The sequence below is a fragment of the Ursus americanus genome, chromosome 7, assembly GCF_024610735.1.
Source record: "Ursus americanus isolate L20-20 chromosome 7, mUrsAme1.1.p, whole genome shotgun sequence".
Taxonomy (NCBI): Eukaryota; Metazoa; Chordata; class Mammalia; order Carnivora; family Ursidae; genus Ursus; species Ursus americanus.
In genome coordinates, this window is record NC_142133.1 from 65,978,794 (window position 1) to 65,999,727 (window position 20,934).

Sequence of the window (20,934 nt, forward strand, 5' to 3'; positions counted from 1 at the left end):
GGAACAAAAAAGTAAATAAATAGAAATAATGTTAAATACTGCTAGCAAAGGCAGTTAACTAGTAAGTCAAATGACTTAACAGACTCCATGTCTGAGTGCCTCCATTTCCCCAACCCATTCTGCCTGAAATGGGGTAACTGGGACAGTGGATCTGAACTAGACAGTGGGAGGAAAATGGTGAAGAACTCGGTGCGCCTCTGCTGGCCATCGGGACAGGCTGCGTAGCCAAGGCCAGACTCTACTTAAACGCAAGTTACTGTTCTTTCTAAAATCAACTTGCACAGCTCCCCACAGGTTACAAAGTCCTTCCACATGACAGATACCATTATATCTGAACCTCTGCAGAACGAAGGGGTCCTCAGCTGACAGGACTACTTGGATTTAATTTAAGTCTTTGGACCTAAGGACATGGAACTAGTATGAGCCTCTAAAGGCTGCCAGTGACAAGGGGGAGGACCCTGGCCTCCACTTCACAGAAGTCAGCACCCAGACCCACCTGATGTAGCCAGCGGGTCAGATAAATGAGGAAACCACACATTTCAAGCCCACAATCTACTGCAAAGTACAAAAGTTGTAAGAAGTTCAAATCAGAAGGAAACTGTTTAAGACATCACATGAATACCTAATACGGTGTACAAAGTACAATGTTCTTAATTCAAATGTTTGCTGAATGAGTCTCATTCAGCAGCTTTCCATAATTTGAACTTAGATCTAAAAGAAGGCCCTTACCTGACGGTATTTCATTTGACAAGCTCCTCTTTTTAAATTCTGAAGTTTCACCTCTAAATTTCTACTTCAGGAGACCAGAAGTATGAAAAGAATGCAGAGCTAAATACAAGAAGGTCAGTTTGCCTAAACGGATGTTTCACATTTAAGCACAAGTACAGCAAGAAAATGTAATATAAGATCACGAAAGGTAGCAAACAATAAACCTAAAGAACACTCTTGTGCTCTAGCCTTACACACCTGAGGATTTTTCAAGATCACATATCACTTAGTATAAACAAAGAAACTTAAAACTTTCTTGTGAATCAATAGGAAGAAAAAAGAATGATTCAAACCTTCCACGTGCATGAAAAAACAAATAAAAAATAAACTTTAAAAGATGTTAAGCTAGATTCAGGTATTTGTTAAAGCTTATTAAATATATTTTTATTTTCTGTTGGAATGGTATATATCTGAACACCTTAACCAGGTAGATAACCCACTGTTAAGGCCCACTGTGACTTGTTTGATCTCTAATCTGCAAGGCCAGACAACGCTAGTGCCCCGGAGAAATGCTTGAAAACCATAGCCTGGGTTTGAGAGAATCATTCCAAGGCAAAATCTCAGAATATCTATTGTGGACAATAGAGACTGTGGACTCTGGGAAACAAACTGAGGGCTTCAGAGGGGAGAGGGGTGGGGGACTGGAATAGGCCGGTGATGGGTAGTAAGGAGGGCACATACTGCATGGTGCACTGGGTGTTATACAAAAATAATGAATCATGGAACATTGCATCAAAAACTGGGGATGTACTGTATGGTGACTAATGTAACAAAATAAAAATTATTAAAAAAAAAAATCTCAGAATCGCAGGAGTTCAGAAGATGTCTAGTTCTTGCGTGCCTGACCTTCATCAAAGCAAACAGGTAAAACAGTCATCTGGCCTCTTTTTAAATGCCTCTGGTGGCAAAACACTCGCTATTTCCAGAAGCAACCCAACCCATGTTAAACCGACTTTCTATACACTAACAAAATCCTCCCCTTGTCCCATATTTTCTATCCTGTTTTCATTTTGCTTTACAAAGTTAAGCAGACAAGGGTCCAATTTTTCTTCCGAACAACAGCACTTCAGCTATTTGAAGGGCGCTCTCCCTGTCACACCTACATCTCTTCACCGGCTTAAACATCCCATGCTCCTCTTGCTGTTCCTCTTGCCATGCTTTCAATCTTCTTCCTCATCTAAGTCTTGGACTTTAAACCAGAGGTTGGAAAACTTTTTCTGGAAAGCATCAGATAGTAAATATTTTAGGCTCTGCAGGCCATAAGGTCTCTGTAATAAACACTCAACACTACTACTGAAGCAAGAAAGCAGCCAAAGAAAACAGGTACACAAATGGACACGGTTATGTTCCGGTAAAACTTTACTCACAAAAACATGTGTCTGAGGGCTTTAGTTTGACAACCTGTGTTCCAGGCAATCCAATCTGCTGTTAAACCAATACAAACATGTGCTCCAGCGCATAAGAAACCTCTCATGTGGTGCATGAGGAGAAAGAACATGACCATAAGCCCCTCTTCCTCAACACTCCTCTGATACTCAACAAATTAATTTCCTGTGGCAACAAAATCATTCTGCAGACTTAAATATGACTGCGCAGTTAGACTACTAAGCCACCTTTCTCCATGCTAATGTGAGAATGACTGCTGGAGCCTAAGTACAAGACTCTACATATACCATTATAACAGTTCATCTTCCTAGATTCAACTCATTTTTCTATCCTCTCCAGATCTCTTCAGACTCAGATTCAGATTCAGACTCAGACTCACTTATGCAAGGTAACAGCTATGCCTCTCCAAAATCTCAGCATGTAAATTCGTCATGCTGATAACAGTGCCATCACACCAAAGTCTCTGTAAAAATGCTGATCAAGACAGAACTTCTAAACATTTCCCTCAAGATTGCTCTTAGTACATTTAATAATTTTTATTTGGGTACAGAATTCTGTCCTGTCATCTATGACAATTAGTCTATCTTTCCCACAAGAGAAAATTTTCATAAAATCTTAGTAAGATCAGAATTACTTAACATTTTGCCAAAAATTAGAAAGTTTCAGAACTTTTTTTTTTACTTCAGTACAAGTCAGAAAATAGAGCAGAATTCATTCTTCATTCATTCATTCATTCATTCACTCAGTAAGCCAACAAATATTTATGATTGAGTACCTATGATTGTGCCAGGAAAATTTTTGCTAGGCCCAGTGAAGACAATGAATGAGACTAAAATGTTCCCTACGTTAACCAAGTCTACAGCCCAATGTGAGATAGACGGTAAGCATGAAAACCAGGAATAGGGGCGCCTGGGTGGCACAGCGGTTAAGCGTCTGCCTTCGGCTCAGGGCGTGATCCCGGCGTTATGGGATCGAGCCCCACATCAGGCTCCTGTGCTATGAGCCTGCTTCTTCCTCTCCCACTCCCCCTGCTTGTGTTCCCTCTCTCGCTGGCTGTCTCTATCTCTGTCAAATAAATAAATAAAATCTTTAAAAAAAAAAAAAAAAAGAAAACCAGGAATAATCACAAGTTGTGTTAAACACCGTGAAGGAAATAAGCAGGGTATTTTGCAAGAGGACACGGGCAGGGAGTGTGCATAGCCAGAGTGGTCAGAGAAAGCTTCTCTAAGGAGGGGACACTCAGCTGAGTCCCAGAAGATGAGAAGACAGATAAGGAACATAAGAGACACCATAGTGAGTCAAAGAAGCAAGACACTAAAGAACATGCTGTTGTAGATTCCATTTATATCAAGCTCAAAAACAGACAAATTAATTTATGACAAAAGAAGTCATAATAGTAGTTTGATGAGAGAGACTGAATGGGGACCTTCTGAGGTGCCACAAATAATTCTGTACCTTGATCTGGGTGGTGGTTCTATGGGTATATACATATGTAAAAATACATTAAATTAGACACTTAAGATCTGTGCCTTTATATGTAAAATACCTAAAAAAAGAAATAGAAAATAAAGAATATATATGTGGCAGTGTGCATTTGCGTGTGTGTGCATGCGTGTGTGTGTGTGTGTGTCTGTGTGTGTGTGTGTGTGTGGTACATAGGTGTTGCAGGGAGGGGAGTGAATGCCAAGATACCTTCCAAGCAAAGAGAACAAAAATGTGCAAAGACCACAAAGCTAGAAATACTTGAAATATTAGAGGAAGGCTAATGCAGCTATAGCTTAGTGAGAAGGGAAGAGTGACAGGAAATGAGATTGGAGACATGGGCCTACACCACCTAGCAAGACCACAGTGAGCTAGATTTTATTCTAAACCCAGTGCACATCCTGATTTACATTTTTAAAGGATCGTACTGATTATAGTGTAGAAAGAACTGGACAGGGACCAAAGTGCAAATAGAGGCCAGTTACAAGACTTAAAGTACATCAGGTAGAGAGGATTATGGGTTAGACTATGGGTTAGGGTTAGCAGTACAGTGACTTCTAAATTACTTCCAAATACGCTGTGAAGTATACGTTTTCAAGAGGGACATTAAAAATGTGAGACTCCCCGTAATTTAAGAAGGAAATTGGCTCCAATGAAAGGAAAATTATGAAACCACCTCCTTGGACATAAAAGAATTTGCTTTACAAAGGTACTGTATTTCAAATCCCTTCTCTGTACTGGTAAGAAAACTGATATGAACTGACACACCCCTGCACTAAATACAGAGCTTTGAACAAATTATTAAATTAGACTGGGGCCCCTGTTCCAAGTAATGCTCTGCTATCTATACTCAACAGCAGATTTCCTCTACTTTGTCTTCTAAACAATGTAAGGAGAATAGGACTCCAACTGTCAAATGATTTTAATATATAAGGCCTGTCTTTACCCATCTGAAATATAAGCTTTATACTTGTTTTTTTTAAGATTTATGAGAGAGAAAGAAAACACAAGTGGGAGGAGCTGCAGAGGGAGAGAGAATCCTCAAGCAGACTCCCCACTGAGCAAGGAGCCCAATGTGGGGCCTGATCCCACAATCCCGAGATCATGATCTGAGCCAAAATCAAGAGTCAGCTGATCAACCAACTGAGCCATCCAGGCGCCCCAAAGCTTTATACTTATAAAACATATTTAGTTAGCTGTAGTAATCCATAAAATGTGGCTCGATACAAGCTATTAATAGTTCATAAACTGTATTTACTGTTAATCATTTCAGATGCAACCAAACTTGAAATATTTCTAATTTTTTAAAACTATCTCCAAAATTCTTGAGTTCAAAATTATCCATATGCCCCGACTCCTAAGTCATAGAAACGGTGAGATAATAAGTGTGTGTTGTTTTATGCCACCAAGTCTGTGATCATTTCTTACCCAGAGATAAGAAACTAGTGCACAATTCTGAAAGCACTACATCCTCTTTTCTACTAAGAGGTATCTTAGGGCTCCTAACCACAAAATCAAGACTACCTGATGTTTGAGAGCTAACCCATTACAGTAATATAGTTTCTTACTCCTTTATAACTATCTCGGTTTTATTAACTGCTCTTCAGATTGCAATATAATGGAATATTTCTTTGATGAGGTGGTTCACAAAGTGTAGTCACCAAACTGAACCCATATTCTTGGATCCTGCCCCAGACATACAGAATCAGACACTCTAGGAGTGCAGCCCAGCAATCTCTTTTAACAGGCCCTCCTGGTAATTCTGCAGCACACTCAGGTTTGAGGATCACTGCTCTGGTGAAAGCTAACATTAACAGCACTCCCACAACCCCTGGCTGAAGGATAAACCACACTGTTAGTTTAGTGGCCAACACCTATTCTTCCTTATGGTAACTTCAAATCTGCACTGCAAGCAAGAAACAAGGTATAATAAAATGCAGCAAGTACTCACTACATTTACTAAATGCAAGGCATTATGCTAGAAACAATCTATGGTATAAAAACACCAAACCTAAATTTAAAGTGCAAAAAAAGGGGGGGGGGGTTCAAATAACCCTGGGACAAAAATTTAAAATTTCTTAAAATACTTTTTATCAATACAAGACTTTAAGAACTACACTCACAGAAAACATGACTGCAGACAATGAGATAACATTTCAGTCAACATTACCACTTACACCTACTAACAAGTCAGAAGAAGATGGTGACAGAAGACTGGAGAAGCTAGAGCAGTAAAAACAAGCAAGTTACAATGACAAACAGGTTTGCCTGCTAAACTTAAATAATCTATAATAAATTCTAACAAGAGATGAGAGGACAAAAGGAGGGGTCATTTAGTGAAGAAACCTGAAATCCTTGCAGGGAAACCTGAATATCAAACACATGACAAATACACGGAGGATACCGCAGATTCTTAAATAGGAGAGTGGTATTTGAAGAAATTTACTTACTCTGCTTGTTGTACTATTATATATGATTTAACAGAAGAAGAAATCTGAAGTCAAAGTCTCTCTGTGGGACCCAAGCTAGACACAGACCTCTGTTACTCTTCTTATCTCTCCATTAAATTGTCACCCTTAACTTGCTTTCCTAAAATACACTTTCTCTTGCTATAACTCCCTGGGGTGTGGGTACACATGGGTATGCTATATGTTAGCCAATGTTCAGAAACAGGGAGGCACAAATGTCAAGTTTTATTTCTTACTTAACACTAATATGCCATGTGCCAGGCACTTTACAAATATTAACTCATTCAATTTTGATAATGATCCTATGAGGCAGATACTACTCCATTTCACAGATGAGGAAATTTGGTTAGAGATGACAGTAAGTCAAAATGCTAGCACGTGATTTCTTTCCAACTTAGTGTTAGTCCCAAAGCTAATTATTTAATCAGAAGACTTTTATCTCAGTTAAAGCTACTAGTAGTATATAAAATGTTCTTAATACTCAACAAAATATTAAAACTAGTAAATACAGGGGTGCCTGGGTGGCACAGCGGTTAAGCATCTGCCTTCGGCTCAGGGCGTGATACCAGCATTCTGGGATCGAGCCCCACATCAGGCTCCTCTGCTATGAGCCTACTTCTTCCTCTCCCACTCCCCCTGCTTGTGTTCCCTCTCTCGCTGGCTGTCTCTATCTCTGTCGAATAAATAAATAAAATCTTTAAAAAAAAAAAAAAACTAGTAAATAGACATTCACTTGCCTCCACTAATAATTTTAAAATGGGAGAAAACAGAAATAGTTCTTTCTTTTTCACTGTACATTTTCCCCACCTGCAAACATTAGACACAAACCCAATTAAGCATGTCATTGAAGGTGTTTATTCTAATGTTTCTATATCTGGTACAAAACATCCACTAACTACAAGCCAGAGTTTATCTTTCATTCTTAGATTTGAGAGGAAGCATAGCATGAAGAAAATGGGCTCCTAGCCCAGACTGCTTAGGTTCAAATCTCAGCTTTAGGTCCTTGAGCAAGTTAAATTCTCTGTGCCTCAGTAAAATAACAGTAACTCTACTTCACAAGGCACTTATGAATATTAAATGCAGTAATATACGTAAAAGCACTTAAACAATGCCTGGCATATAGTAAATGCTATATAAACATTTGCTATCATTATCATTATTATTATTACTCAGTATTTACAATGATATTGCTCTTGCCACTTCAACTTTCCTTCACTGGGCTCACTAGGCTCAGCCTGCTACCTCGCATACCCACCACTTCCTTATGTCTGATTTACCATGATCTTCCTGGTCTCTGTGCCTTGGTTCCCCCATCAGTATCTGTGGAACATCTTCACCAACTCTCCCTTATGAGCTAGGCAAATTCTTATTCAGCAAAGTTCTTCACATTTAAGTATTATGGGGGTTAGAAAAACAAGCCATCCTCAGTGAACTGATGTTTCAGAAAATAGTCAAAGAACCAAGTCAAGATGTCTCTTTCAAATAGTACCTAAAAATGTGGTGACCTTCTACCTACCACTTAATCTCTCTCCCTCTTGTTCTGCAGAAGTTCCCCATTCCTCCTTTCATTCCTTCTGAAAGACTCCTGTCTCTGTCAACTGCAAAAATAATTCTTTCCATGAGACATTTGTAAATCTATATCTATGGCCACTCAAGAGATTACTTAAAAATAATATCTTAAAAAATAATAAAAAAGGGGCACCTGGCTGGCTCAGGTGGCAAAGCATGTGACTCTTGATCTCAGGGTTGTGAGTTTGAGCCCCACGTTGGGTGTAGAGATTACTTAAAAATAAAATCTTAAAAAAAAAAAATAAGGCCACTAAAAAGCTTTTCATGCCTTATGAATGTATTTATAGGTGGGAAAGGGCAGCTCCCCCAATCTACTCAAGGAGACCAAGCACAACAAAAGATAAGCTATGTTTGAATTAAGTGTAAGATATCTAGGTAATGCCATTAATTAACATGGTATACTGTAGCTGGCCTGCACTCATAACAAGCGCAAATCAAAAGACTAAGAATTTCTCATGTGTCTCCTCTGGCTCAGAAGAAAAGTACTCTAATCTTTGAAATCATTACAGAAATATTCCTCTAGTGGAGGATAACTCATCCACAAGCGATATTTCTTTAGAGCATGAAGCTTTCTTTGTTTTGATTCCCAGTCCACAAACCACACCTTCACATGGCCCCGTCCAAGAGAAGTGCCCTGCACAAAAGATTACTGTTATCCTTCCACATTCAGCATCACTTATCACTTAAATTATAATTATGCTTCTGTTCTATAAGGGTCAATCTTTCATGAGTTTATTTACTCATCAGATATGAGTTCATAATACCGCCTCTCTGGGCTATCAAGAGGGTTAAGTCTTAGAACAAACAAGTGTTAGGTGCTATTGTTACCAAGGGTACCTTTCCAGGGTTAAAGCTTCACAAAATCCCTACCTCAGTGACTACAGCCTCTATGCACTCAGTCATCTTACCAGAACCCGAGTCATCCCAGACTCCTCCCCATCCTTCATCCGCTGACTCACCCCACCAACACCTCCAACTTCTCAGTCACCATGTTCTGTCAATTTTTAATCTTAAATCAAGGATCACAACAAACGTCCACAGGGGTCAGAAAGATAAACTGAACAAAGCAGACCCCCATGAAGTATATGGACTGGTAGGAAAACAGCAAACTGGAGAACAAATACCTTTTTTAAAGAGGGCAAGCACTATTTAGCTTCAGGGGAGTCTTGCCAAGAGGAAATTCAGGGCCAATATTGTCCACTATTCCGGTTTTTCAAACGAACCCAGAAATCTGGATTTTTATGGAGAAGATGCTAATTTTTGAAACAAAGTGTGGTGTGGGCCAAATTAAACATATCTGCCGGCCAAATTCAGTGGGTAGGTTAACCAGTCTTGACTTCTATCTCTAGCATCCCCATTCCCTTTCTATCTCTACTGCTTAGATTCAGGCTTCCCCCATTTCTTACCTAGGTTTATCCAGAAGGATTTTAAAAGGTCTCCAGTTCACCCCACCCATTCATTTTCTACAAGCTGCCGGGGTAAGTTTCCAAAAATTAAAATCTGATCCTGTTTAAAACCAGTTTCCCCAAACCTACAGCATTACGATATGCCTAAAAAATCACCTGAGGTATTTAACATGCAGATAACGGTCACCTACCCAATCTGAATCTCCCAAAGTGAGGCTAAGAATCTCTTTAAACACTTTCCCAGGTGATTCTGATGCTGACAGTCCTCGGGCCACAGAAACACTGATCTACAGGGTAAAATCTAGAAGCCCTCTCCATCAAAGCTTCCCCTCTTGACAGGGCCCCACCTCCCTCTTGAGCCTCATCCTCCTGCCCCTCCACCACTATGCTTAAACATCTACCTTCTTATGGTTCCCAGAAAATACTCTCAGGCCTCCACTCCATTTGCATTCCACTGCTCTGCTCTGTAAAGCCTTTTCTACCTCTTCATCTGGTAATGTGGGGCCTACTCAGCTTCATCTTTCTAGACTGAGCTCTGCCTTTCCCTTCCACCCCCTCTCTGTCACCTTTCTCAGCTTTAACCCTCTCTCCCTGGAGCTGCTTCCTTCTCTCCCATAGCACCTGGCACTTATCTAACTGCATTTTGCAGCCCCAGTGTTATGCCCGACACAGTAGGCCCTCAATAAATGCTTACTGATAAACAGAATCAAACTGTATGAACCTGTAAGGGTGAAGGTCAGACTCTTTAGCATTATCAAGATGCACACAGTCTCTCTTTACAACTGGGTAACTGCAATACTAATAAATTTACAATTATCACAGTTCCTATAATCAGGTTGTTGTTAACATGAAACAAGAGAATAACAGCAGAAACCAATTCATCATAGAATTATATTCTTGAAACCAAGCAAGATATTTCAAAGAACATTTACCTCCTCTCTAAAGCAAAATGATACAATTTGAAACTAGCTGTTACACTATCAATTAAACAATGCCTCCCCTAGGTCAGATAAGGTAAACCACAATAGAAGTTTCACCCTTAGGTAAGTGGGAAAATCCTTCAACTGTTAAGACTTTGGTCCAAAGGAATGACAGGTAAAAAGGAAGAATGATAAGCCTCTCAAAGGTAAAACCCCTCAATATAATTGTCTAAAGGTACATAAATAAGCAATGGAAAAAACAGTAGTTAAACCCCTGAGATCTTCACATTCAAAATACAGTATTCTTCTGATATCCAGGAGATGCACAGCTCCCTTTTACCATACTTACAAAATGATTTATACTCTGTTACACTTTCATTCCTTGAATAAATACTTGTTGAGCCCCTATTCTGTTCATGTGCTGGACCCTGGTCATGTGGAACAAGACAAGCTCTAGGTCCTACCTTCTCAGAGCTCATATCCTAAAAGAGAAGGCAGATTCCCAACTAATTATTCATCTGCTTAATAAAATTATGGTAACAAACGGAGAACACAAGTGCTAAGACAGCATATAACATACAATCCATCCCATGCTTTCTTCTGCACCGAAAAGCAATCGTCTTAGTTTCTTACTACAGAAATCTAATTACCACCCACATGTGCACCTCTCTTGGCGGTTACTCTGAATAACTGCCAGGTTTCCAACTGTAGCTCTCAGATGTACCTCTAGAGAGACAAAGAAATGAAACCAATTCAAAAGTAATTTTTCCACCAGCAGCTTTTACAGTATCAAATTTTCTCACATCTCTTTGCTCTAATATACAGGGTCACATCAGGGAATAAAAATCTCTTGACTGTTTTGAGTCTTTACCCATTTATGGGATGATCAGCTTCAAAAGCTGTTTTAATTCAATAAGCATTTATAAAGCACTTCCTGTTGAAGACCACACAATGGGAATGTGTGATCTCTAGGAAAAAAGTGTCTCCAGGTGCAATTCACCTTCCAGTAAAACTGACCACATAGATTTTTCCTTTGGACACCTTTGGATTCATATTTTTAATATGAACACAATACTAAAAACCCTCTACTAGAAGAAGTTTAGGTTATAATTTGTGGCCCTCCTTTTTTAAAATGAAATCAACAAACTACATTTTAGTGAACACTGGACGCTTGCTAAACTGACCTTTGTTTTCCAGGACGATAGGATATATGCTGCCAGACACAGGAAGTGAGTCAGATAACGGAAGAGGGAAAAAGATAGGAATAGAAAAGCACACTAAAATTTCCTATGGGGGCGCCTGGGTGGTTCAGTCGTTAACAGTCTGCCTTCCGTTCAGGGCGTGATCCCAGAGTCCTGGGATCGAGCCCTGCATCGGGCTCCCTGCTCCGCTGGGAGCCTGCTTCTTCCTCTCCCACTCCCCCTGCTTGTGTTCCCTCTCTCTCTGGCTGTCTCTCTGTCAAATAAGTAAATAAAATCTTTTAAAAAATTAAATAAATAAAAAATTAAATAAAATTTTAAAAAATTTCCTATGAATTAGGACACCTATCTAGTTGGAAATATAAATTTAGGGAACACTACTCTATAAGAAAAAGTAGATTCCATATTACAGACACTGCTCCAAATGAAACAGCTATTCTACTGGCACTTGAACCCAGAAAACCAGATCCTAGTAAGGAAAAAAAGTTTTATATGTCAATATTTACAGTGCAGAAGAGATAACAGGAAGGTAGGAGAGCTGAAGGCAAAACAGGAGGTATCTGGGTTAATAACCTTCTTCAACGAAGTTGTGAAGCCCTGGCCAGGTTACCAAGAGGCTCTGGGACTTCTTTCCATTTAAATTTTAATACATGTCAGCACTTCAGTTCAAAATTTTATGACACCATATTGCTTGAAAGCAGAGAAATGTCCTATAACTTGCTATGGTCCTTTACAGTTTTTCCAATTCCACTTAGACAAAATCCATTATGATTTTTTTTCAGCTCTTCATTCATTCTATATATATCTATTGGGTTCCTAGTATGCACAGTAGTACTGTGCTCAGGCCATGGTGGTCCATAAGCCAAGTCAACCACTTGAGTATTACATTTTAATAGGGAGACACACTAACAAATTCCATAAAGGAGCAGAGGGTACTCTGACAGCACACTTAAAAGGAGAGGAGAGCTTAGGGGATGCTTCTCTGAGGAAGCAACATTTAAGTGAAGACATGAAGATTAATATAAATGGGTAAGGAAGCTACATTCCTGGAACAACATTATTTAAAGATCTGAAAAAGGAAAGGGGGGATGGGGAGGAGATGGCTACTAATGCTGGCAGGGCAGACAGTGAGGAGCATGACGTGAAGCTGAAGACAAGACATATCATTCACAGCCGTGTAGATCATGTTATGGATTTTCTGGACTTCAATCCAAGAGCAATGGGAAGACAGTGGTGGGTTTTAACCAAAGGAGTAATGTGACCAGAGGCACATTTTTTTAAAGATCACTATTTAACCTAGAGAAAAGATTACAGGGCAAAAGTAAATGTGGTCAAGCAACAAAATAAAATAGTACTTGAGTATAACCCAAACTATAAAGTAAATATTCACGCATGATATAAATAAATGATTGGATATATATACAATGGGAAGAAAAAAATCTCCCATGCATAATTCCAAACAAATTATGTCAATACTCTGCCCTCAAGGAGTGGGACATAACTCTCCACTATTAAGTGAGGGCTCATAGCGACTCCTTTCCAAAGAGAGTAACTTTACAGGGAGAAACACACACTACCTCAGCCAGGTGATCAAAGTCAGTATCAACAGTGACAAGTCGTACTGACAGCATGTACTCTTCATATGAGGCAATGAGAACGGCACTTCGTCTCTGTACTCTCCCTCCCGAAAACCCATAACCCTTGCCTCATCGTGAGAAAAACATTACACAAATCCCAACTGGCGGGCACTCTACAAAATACATAACCAGAACTCCTCAAAACTACCAAGGTTATCAAAAAGAAGGGAAGTCTGATAAATGATCACAGCCAGGAGGAGCCTAAGGAGACAGGACGACTAAATGAAATGTGATATCCTGGATGAAATCCCAGAACAGAAGAAGGGCATTAGGTGAAAATTTAGGAAATCTGAGTAAAGTATGGATCTCAGTTAATAATGTGTAAATATTGGTTCATTAATCGTGACAAATGTATCATACTAATGCAAGATGTTAATAATAGGGAAAACCGTGTATGAGACATGAGGGAATCTGACTATCTTCATGATTTTTCTCCAAATCTATTCTAAAAGTATTCTAAAATAAAAGATTACTTAAAGTGTATGTGGGAAGAGTGGTAATGGAACCACTCTTCCAGCTTAGGCTAAAAATGATAGAACGTACAGGACCTAGTGATTCACTGCCTGGTGGGTGAGGTAGAGGAATCAAGAGTGAAAGTGACACAGACAGCAAGGATGAAAGGTTACAGCCCAGACTTCAGGCTCGGAAAACTGGATGGACAGTGGAGTCATTCACTGATAAGGGAGCAGTGGAGGAAAACCAGATTTGGAGGAAAGTTAACAACCAGCATTTACTGGAGGCCCATTCTGTGTCAGGCCCTTCACAAATTCCTATAACGATTTTGCACCATAGGGACTTCTACCTGGCCCAACGCCATGTAAAGGAATTAAAAGTTTGGTATCAGGTTTCTACGGACTCCAAAGCCCGCGCTCTTTCTACTACACAGTTCCTTCTGTGCACATTTACTTCATCTTGCAGCCCAGGCGCAAGCTAGTGTTGAGGAAGCCTTCTCACTGCGAGTAGAAGTGGAGTGCATCAGCAGCATGGCCTCAGTAGTTACTCCCCCTCCCCGGGCCTCATCTGCCAAAAACCATCTCCATCCGAGTTGTATGCAAGAGAAGGGTGGACACTTCATTAAAATGAAGACAATTAAGACACCATGAAGGGAACTGCATCCGCTAAAAACAAGAATAATGATGAAGTAAAGAAGCGCAGGGAATTCTCTGCTTCCACTCTCGTCGAGCGGTCTCCTAAGGAAAAGGCAATCCCCCCGGGAGGGTACCGAGTCAAGGCGGCGGGCCTAGGATGCTCCCACGTACCCTGACCCCAAAGCTCCAGATCTCGGCAGGACCCCCGGAGAAACGCTCGCCAGCCCGCTCGGAGCCACGCGGCACAAGGTGACACGGACCGCGCCTGCCCCTCAGCCGCCAGGGAGAGGCCGGGAGGAGGAGGGAGAGGGGCGTCCGCGGAGCCCCGCGCTACCTTGTACTTATCAAAGCCAGCCAGCTGCTCCGGGCTCACGTATTCGTAACCAGCCATGACGACCCGAACACCAAGCGCCCACTCGGCAGCGACTCTCCGCGACGAGGTGCGGAAACACGAACCCCAACCACGCTAGCTGGGCAAGGATGGGAAGACTTAGGCTGGCAAAGGAGGTAGAAGAGCCGCGCTCCGCCCACCGCGCACGCGTAGCCGCCTCAGGCCACTTCCGCCGCCTCCCAGTGCGCAAGCGCAGCCTCCACCTCTCCCCGCCCACCGAGGGAGGGTCGCTAGCCTGTTCACGCGGTCCACCCCCTGACGCCGTCGCAGTCCAATCAATGTGGATCGGACAACACTAAGTCCCGCCTTCCAGCTTTTCTCGTCGCTTCATTCGCTAGCGTCAAAATTGGTGAGCTGAAGTAAGGAATGAGTGGAAGCGAAAGGTCAATTTCCCAGGGGTCCTTGCTCTTCCCTGCCGCGGAGGAGGGGGCTTCTGTGCTTTCGTTCCTGTGTGGAGATTAGGAGCTGTCCGTGTGGGTACGGTGATTGCTAAGAACCAAGTCAGCAGTACTTCAGGGAAGAGGGCTTCGTTCCCTCAAACCGTGACGTAAAAGACCAGAGAAAGGGTATGTGCCCGGCCGGCTGCAGCTCCTGGCGCGGTGCGCTGCGCAAAGTAGGTGCTTAGGAGACGTGAGTGGACGTGGAGCCTTGGTGACAGGCTTTTTGCAGTCTGTAAAGGGCCCTGAAAGGGGCTCTGGAGACAAATCCCTCAGGCCTCTCCACATTCCGCTCTATCAAAGTGAAATTGCTAAGTCTCCCACCGGATAAAAACATTGGTCTGAGTCTCTAGGGGTCAGTTAAGTGCGTTTTCAGGAAGTGCATGCACTTAACTGAAGCCAATTGTAGAAAGAACACTAGATCAATGGCTAGAGGTATCAATCTAATAGTAAAATTTAATAATAGTAATAGTTGCTGCCACTTTTTTGAGCGCCTTCTATGTGGGGAACTTTACATAACGTTATCACCATCCCCCATAACAGTACTATCAAGTGGGAGGCACTTTACCCAACTCGCAGATTAGGAAATTAAAATTCAGATTACCTAACCTGCCCAGAATCGGACCATTCATTATGCAACTCGGAAGTGGTCGACCCAACATGAAATGAGGTTCTTGCTGTCGGAAACCACTACCTAAGGGGGACTTTTAGTCTCTGCGTCTCTGAAACAAGGGCGATTATTTAGAGATCTCTTACGTTCCTTATATTCATTCATTAAACAGGTAATTATTGGGTGCTCAGTATATGCCAACTATATTATTATTTCTGTGTGTGTCTTATCTCACCTTCTAAAGTCCAGATTCTTGAGGTAATAGATATAAAGCCTCTATCATCATACCTGGTAAATGGCAGGATTTGTATCTTGTACATCTTAATGTTCCCCATGTCCTATAGTCCAGTGCCTTGCAGACAATACATGGTTAATACATTTCATTGAATTAGTGAGCAAAGATCTCTTTAATATGCTGTGTAGTGTCTGCTTTGAGGACATTAGAAATAATGGATCTCCCTTTAGGAAGGAAGTTGGCTCTAATCAAAGGAAAACTATGAAACCACCTCCTTGGACATAAAAGTATTTCCTTTATGCATATATTGTATTTAAAATCCCTTCTGTGTACTGATAAGAAACCTGAATTGACACGCTTTTGCACTAAATATGAGTTTCGAGCAAAGTATTCGTCAGACTGGAGCTACCGTCCCAAGTGAAATGCTACAGATTTCATCCACTATGTGTTTCTTCTAATCAATATGAAGAGAAAAAAAAGTCTTCATATCAGAAGATTTTTTAAAGATTTATTTATTTTAGAGAGAGAGAGAAAGAGTGGGAGGAGGGGCAGAGGGAGAGAGAGACCCTAAAGCAGACTCCCTGCTGAGAGCGGAGCCAATAGGGGCACCAACTGAGCCACCCAGGATCCCCTCAAATGATTTTTGATGTAAGACCTGATTACCCATCCCTGGTCTGCCTCCTCACCCACTGAAGTTTATCTTTCCTACATCTCATACACTGATCATACTTTCTGGCTTCCAGAATGATCATCACAGAAAATATTTGTGCTAGAAGCAATGTTATCACCTTTGTAATAAAACCTGGGGGGGGGAAGTGTTTTCATTCCTGGCATTCCTGTTTTATTTAGTCTTAAGTAAGAGGATGTCAGATAAATGGAGATACATAGAAAATTGGAAGTAAGGATTAATATAGTTTTTTTTTTTTAAGATTTTATTTATGTGACAGAGACAGCCAGCGAGAGAGGGAACACAGCAGGGGAGTGGGAGAGGAAGAAGCAGGCTCCCAGCGGAGGAGCCAAATGTGGGACTCAATCCCGGAACCCCCGGAACGCCAGGATATCGCCCTGAGCCAAAGGCAGCCGCTTAACGACTGCGCTACCGAGGCTCCCCCTCCAATATAAGTTATTAAGGGCATAAAAATGGTCAAGGTTTTCCAAGGAAGCTTATAAAACAATGATGATTTGGTTTGCACTTTAAAATAATAGTGATGCCTTATACTAATAAATTCTATTATTCTCAAAGGAATTTGGCATCTCATGAGGTCATCTTAAGCTTGAGCCATGGGCCAAGTAGTTGTTCTAATTGTACAGAACAGAACAACAGAAGGATTATATATCTCGCCCAAAAGTCACCCAGTTTGTGGTAAAACTGGAATAAGAGCACATTCATCAAACTTTTAAATATTTTTTTCCACTACACCTTGTTTCTGTAAGTTACCACAGCAAGATGTTTATTTTTTTTAAGATTTTACTTATTTATTTGACAGAGAAAGAAGAGAGCACAAGCAAGGGGAGCAACAGAGGGAGAAGGAGAGGGAGAAGCAGGCTCCCGGCTGAGCAAGAAACCCTTTGCAGAACTTGATCCCAGGTCTCCGGGACCATGACTGAGCTAAAGGCAGACACTTAACTGATTGAGCCACCCAGGTGCCCCGGTAAGATGTTTTAAAAAAGAAAATTCACAAGTCAGTTTTTAATCAAGGCTAGAGGCGATGGGGGGTGACTAGGAAAGAACTGAACAGCCTCATTAAGTTGCTTATTTTTTCTTAAAAATGGAATTCCCTGGCAAGAGTAAACCTTCTCTTAGGTTAGGGTTTCTCTGGGCTTTGCTGTATTTTATATTTTTTCAAACATAGTCCTACTAGGTAAGAATGTGTAGAAATTTTATTTGAGTGGGTCATCAATCAAATTCTTTATCGCAGAAAAGGTCTGTGCAAAATACTGAGATTCAGCATAAGCTAATGCTGCTTTGTACCTCTTGCTTCGCATGTCAGTGGAGGAGGGTAGCATCTCTGGTATTCTGGGACTTGTCACCCCACCAGCCTCCCAATGGTTTTCTGGGCATTTTTGTTCCCTTAACCTTTGAACACAAACTCAGTTGTGTCTATAGTCATTCAAAACCCAGAGAATCAGTGTAAAGGTTCAGAGGGAACCAGAAGCCTACTGTGATATGAAGTAAGAGGCAAATGACAGGTCTAGTAATTTATTTAGACTCTCTGCATACTTACCATTCTTGTTTTGAAGACAAGTTATTATTTCTCTTTTCTAGCCATTATTCATGAGCATGACTTACATATAAGGAGATTTATTTTTAAATCTATTTATTTTTAAATAGATTTTAAATCTATTTATATTTAAATCTATTTAAATTTATTTTAAATCTCTTTATGTATTAATACATAAAAGGAGAATTATTTTTAAAAACTGATTTCAGACATGGGTGCCTAGCTGGCTCAGTCAATGGAGCATGCAACTCTTGATCTCAGGGTTGTGAGTTGGGTGTAGAGATTACTTAAAAACAAAATCTAAAGAAAAAAAACTTGGGCAAAATTTCATTTTTTTAAAGATTTTATTTATTTGTCAGAGAGAGAGGGAGAGCACAAGCAGGGGGAGCAGCAGGCAGAGGGAGCAGCAGGCTCCCCGCTGAGCAAGGAGCCCAATGCAGGACTCGATCCCAGGACCTGGGATCATGACCTGAGCCAAAGGCAGATGCTTAACCAACTGAGCCACCCAGGCATCCCTCAGGCAAAATTTTATACTGGACTTATTTTGAGCATTCTTGAAGTTCTGGTAGTGACCCAGCGTCTGTATTTTCTGAACAGGAATTGATACCTCTCCAATACAAACATCCCTCTCCCCATTATTACTGCACTAGAATGGAAGCAGAACTCTAGGTAAATCAAGTACAAATCATTCAGATGAGTAGCCATAGTGGCATCACCCCATCTCCTTATTCCTTATGCCTTTTTCTGTATTCCTTTTTGCCTCATCTAATGTCAGGTCTGCAAATATAACCAAATGTAAACACTATTCTTTTTATTATTTCAATTTGAACATGGAGCCATACAAGACACTCCATTTTTAAAAGATTTTATTTTTTTTATTTGAGAGAGAGAAAGAGACAGAGCATGGGCAGAGGGGAAGGGGCCAAGGGAGAGAGAGAAGCAGACTCCCCATTGAGCAGGGACCCCAATGCCAGGCTTCATCCCAGGACCCTGGGATCATGACCTGAGCTGAAGGCAGACGTTTAACTGACTGAGCCACTCAGGCGCCCCTAGAAGCCCCATTTTTGAGTAAGGATTATTTTTGTCTTCATGAAACTTTGAGATCACTGGAGTTGGATCGCTAGTTATTTAGTTTTCGGTAGAAGAGAATGGTACTAGCAGAAAAACCTAAGAAGAGCAAGAGAGTAGGAAATATTGCTGTGCTTCATTTTCCTGTAGGAATCCCCAAAAAACCTGGGGTAGGGGCTCAAGCAATAGTTGCCAACATAGATGTCTACTACATAAGGCTTTGAGATCTTCCTTGATATACCCAAGGCTGTGCTGCCTGCTGGACCAGAATTCTAGCAGAAGCTGGCTCTACTTTCAGGAAACAAGACATACAAATATGAAACAATATGTAGAAGTAGCAACTTCATTATCTCTTCACGTATCCTTGTTGAACTTTAGCCATGTGCCAAATACAGATACCATTATAGACCTTGGAGATACAAAATTGAATAGAGCATGGACCCCAGACAAGGAGTACATTATTACTGCAGTCTTTGAATGACCAGTATTATCCAATGTCCTGGCTCTTCAGAGTTTCTCTCTTTCTTCCTTCCTCCCCTTACCAACTCCTTTTAAAAAATTCACTGTTGGGGCACCTGGGTGGCTTAGCCGTTGAGCATCTGCCTTCGGCTTGGGGCGTGATCCCGGAGTTCTGGGATCAAGCCCCACGTCAGGTTCTTCCGCTGGGAGCCTGCTTCTTCCTCTACCACTCCCCTGCTTGTGTTCCCTCTCTCGCTGGCTGTCTCTCTCTCTCTCTCTCTCAAATAAATAAATAAAATCTTAAAAAAAAAAAAAAGTTCACTGTTAAAAGTGTGAGATATTTTGTCTTGGACAGAGAATTGATTCAAGGATAAGGAAAAACGGTTGGAATTAAAACAAAACTCTCTGAAGACTTTGAGATTTCACAGATACTGAATTAATATTTAGATAAATAATCTAGACGATTAGATACAGAAATAGTTCAGGTATACTAATAATTTTACTTAAACTTTCATTATGAAATGTACCAGTTGGCGTGAGCTGCAGGAAAGTAAAAGGTTCGGCAGATGTAAAAGTTATTTATTGCCGCATAACGGATCACACAAAACTTAGTAGCTTGAAATAACAGCGATTTTACTTGCTCATAATTCTGTGGGTCAGCAATTTGGGGTAGGTCTAGCTGGGCAGTCCTGCTAGTCTTGCTGGTCTTATTACTATCCCAAAACAGCATAAATGGAAACTGCAAAGCCTTCTAAGACCTAGGCTCAGAAGTCACAAAGTGTCACTTCTGTCTCATTCTCATGGACAAAGCAAATCAGCAGGCCAGCCCAGATTCATGGGAAGGAAAATAGATTCACGTCTTAATGGATAGAATGATGAAGTCACTTGGCAATGGAGCCTGCACGGAAGGCTGGGACGCGTTCTTACAACCAACTTTGCGAACACTCTACTGCCTCAGATTAGCTACAACAGCTAAAGACAGGACAGTAAGTAAGCTTCATCGGGAAAAGATTTGGAAACCATTCAATGATATTTGAATTGTTTTAAAGTATTGAGTAAAAGAATATCAAAAACTAAAACAGTAAAAACCCTCGTCACACAGCTTTGTTTACTCAACGTAATCTGTCTCTTACTTCCAAATCTCCCACTCACTCTCAACACTCTGCACTCTGGTTTCCAACCTCACCAGCTCCACTGAAATGGCTGCTTCCAGGCACCTCACTTTGTTGCTGAGTCCGATGGACACTTTCAGGCTTCTTATCTAGCTTTTCATCAGCTTCCACTGCCTGCTGTTGTTCCCTTGAAACATCTTCCTCCCTTGATTGCTCTGATTACTTTTGTCTTTATTCCTCTCTCTTTGACTTCTCTTTCCAACACACACACACACACACACACACACACACACACACACACACGCATATGCAGGCTTGATTTCCCACTGTTTCTTTGTGCTTACATAGCATCCTGTACATACCTCTTTCTTCATACTTACATGTTATGAAATTAGCTATTTTCTTATCTGTCTGACTGGACTTTAAGTGCCTTGAGGGTAAGGACCACGTCTGTAAAGCTCGGACCTAGCATAATGC

The 20,934-nt window shown here is 41.0% G+C and overlaps 2 protein-coding genes across 2 annotated transcripts in view; one reads left to right on the forward strand and one right to left on the reverse strand.

Moving 5' to 3' along the window:
- Positions 1 to 14,459, reverse strand: part of SELENOI (selenoprotein I) — a 45,252-nt gene extending 30,793 nt beyond the window's left edge. The window contains exon 1 of the mRNA XM_045809246.2: positions 14,258 to 14,459. Coding sequence (XP_045665202.1) covers positions 14,258 to 14,314 — 57 coding nt within the window. The 5' untranslated portion in view covers positions 14,315 to 14,459. The remainder of the gene's footprint in view (positions 1 to 14,257) is intronic.
- A 189-nt stretch (positions 14,460 to 14,648) lies between these two features.
- The window catches only part of ADGRF3 (adhesion G protein-coupled receptor F3), a 32,504-nt gene continuing 26,218 nt past the window's right edge, over positions 14,649 to 20,934 (forward strand). Inside the window, exons 1-2 of the mRNA XM_045809247.2 lie at positions 14,649 to 14,880; positions 17,084 to 17,248. The gene's annotated coding sequence lies outside the window, so the exon portion shown is untranslated. The remainder of the gene's footprint in view (positions 14,881 to 17,083; positions 17,249 to 20,934) is intronic.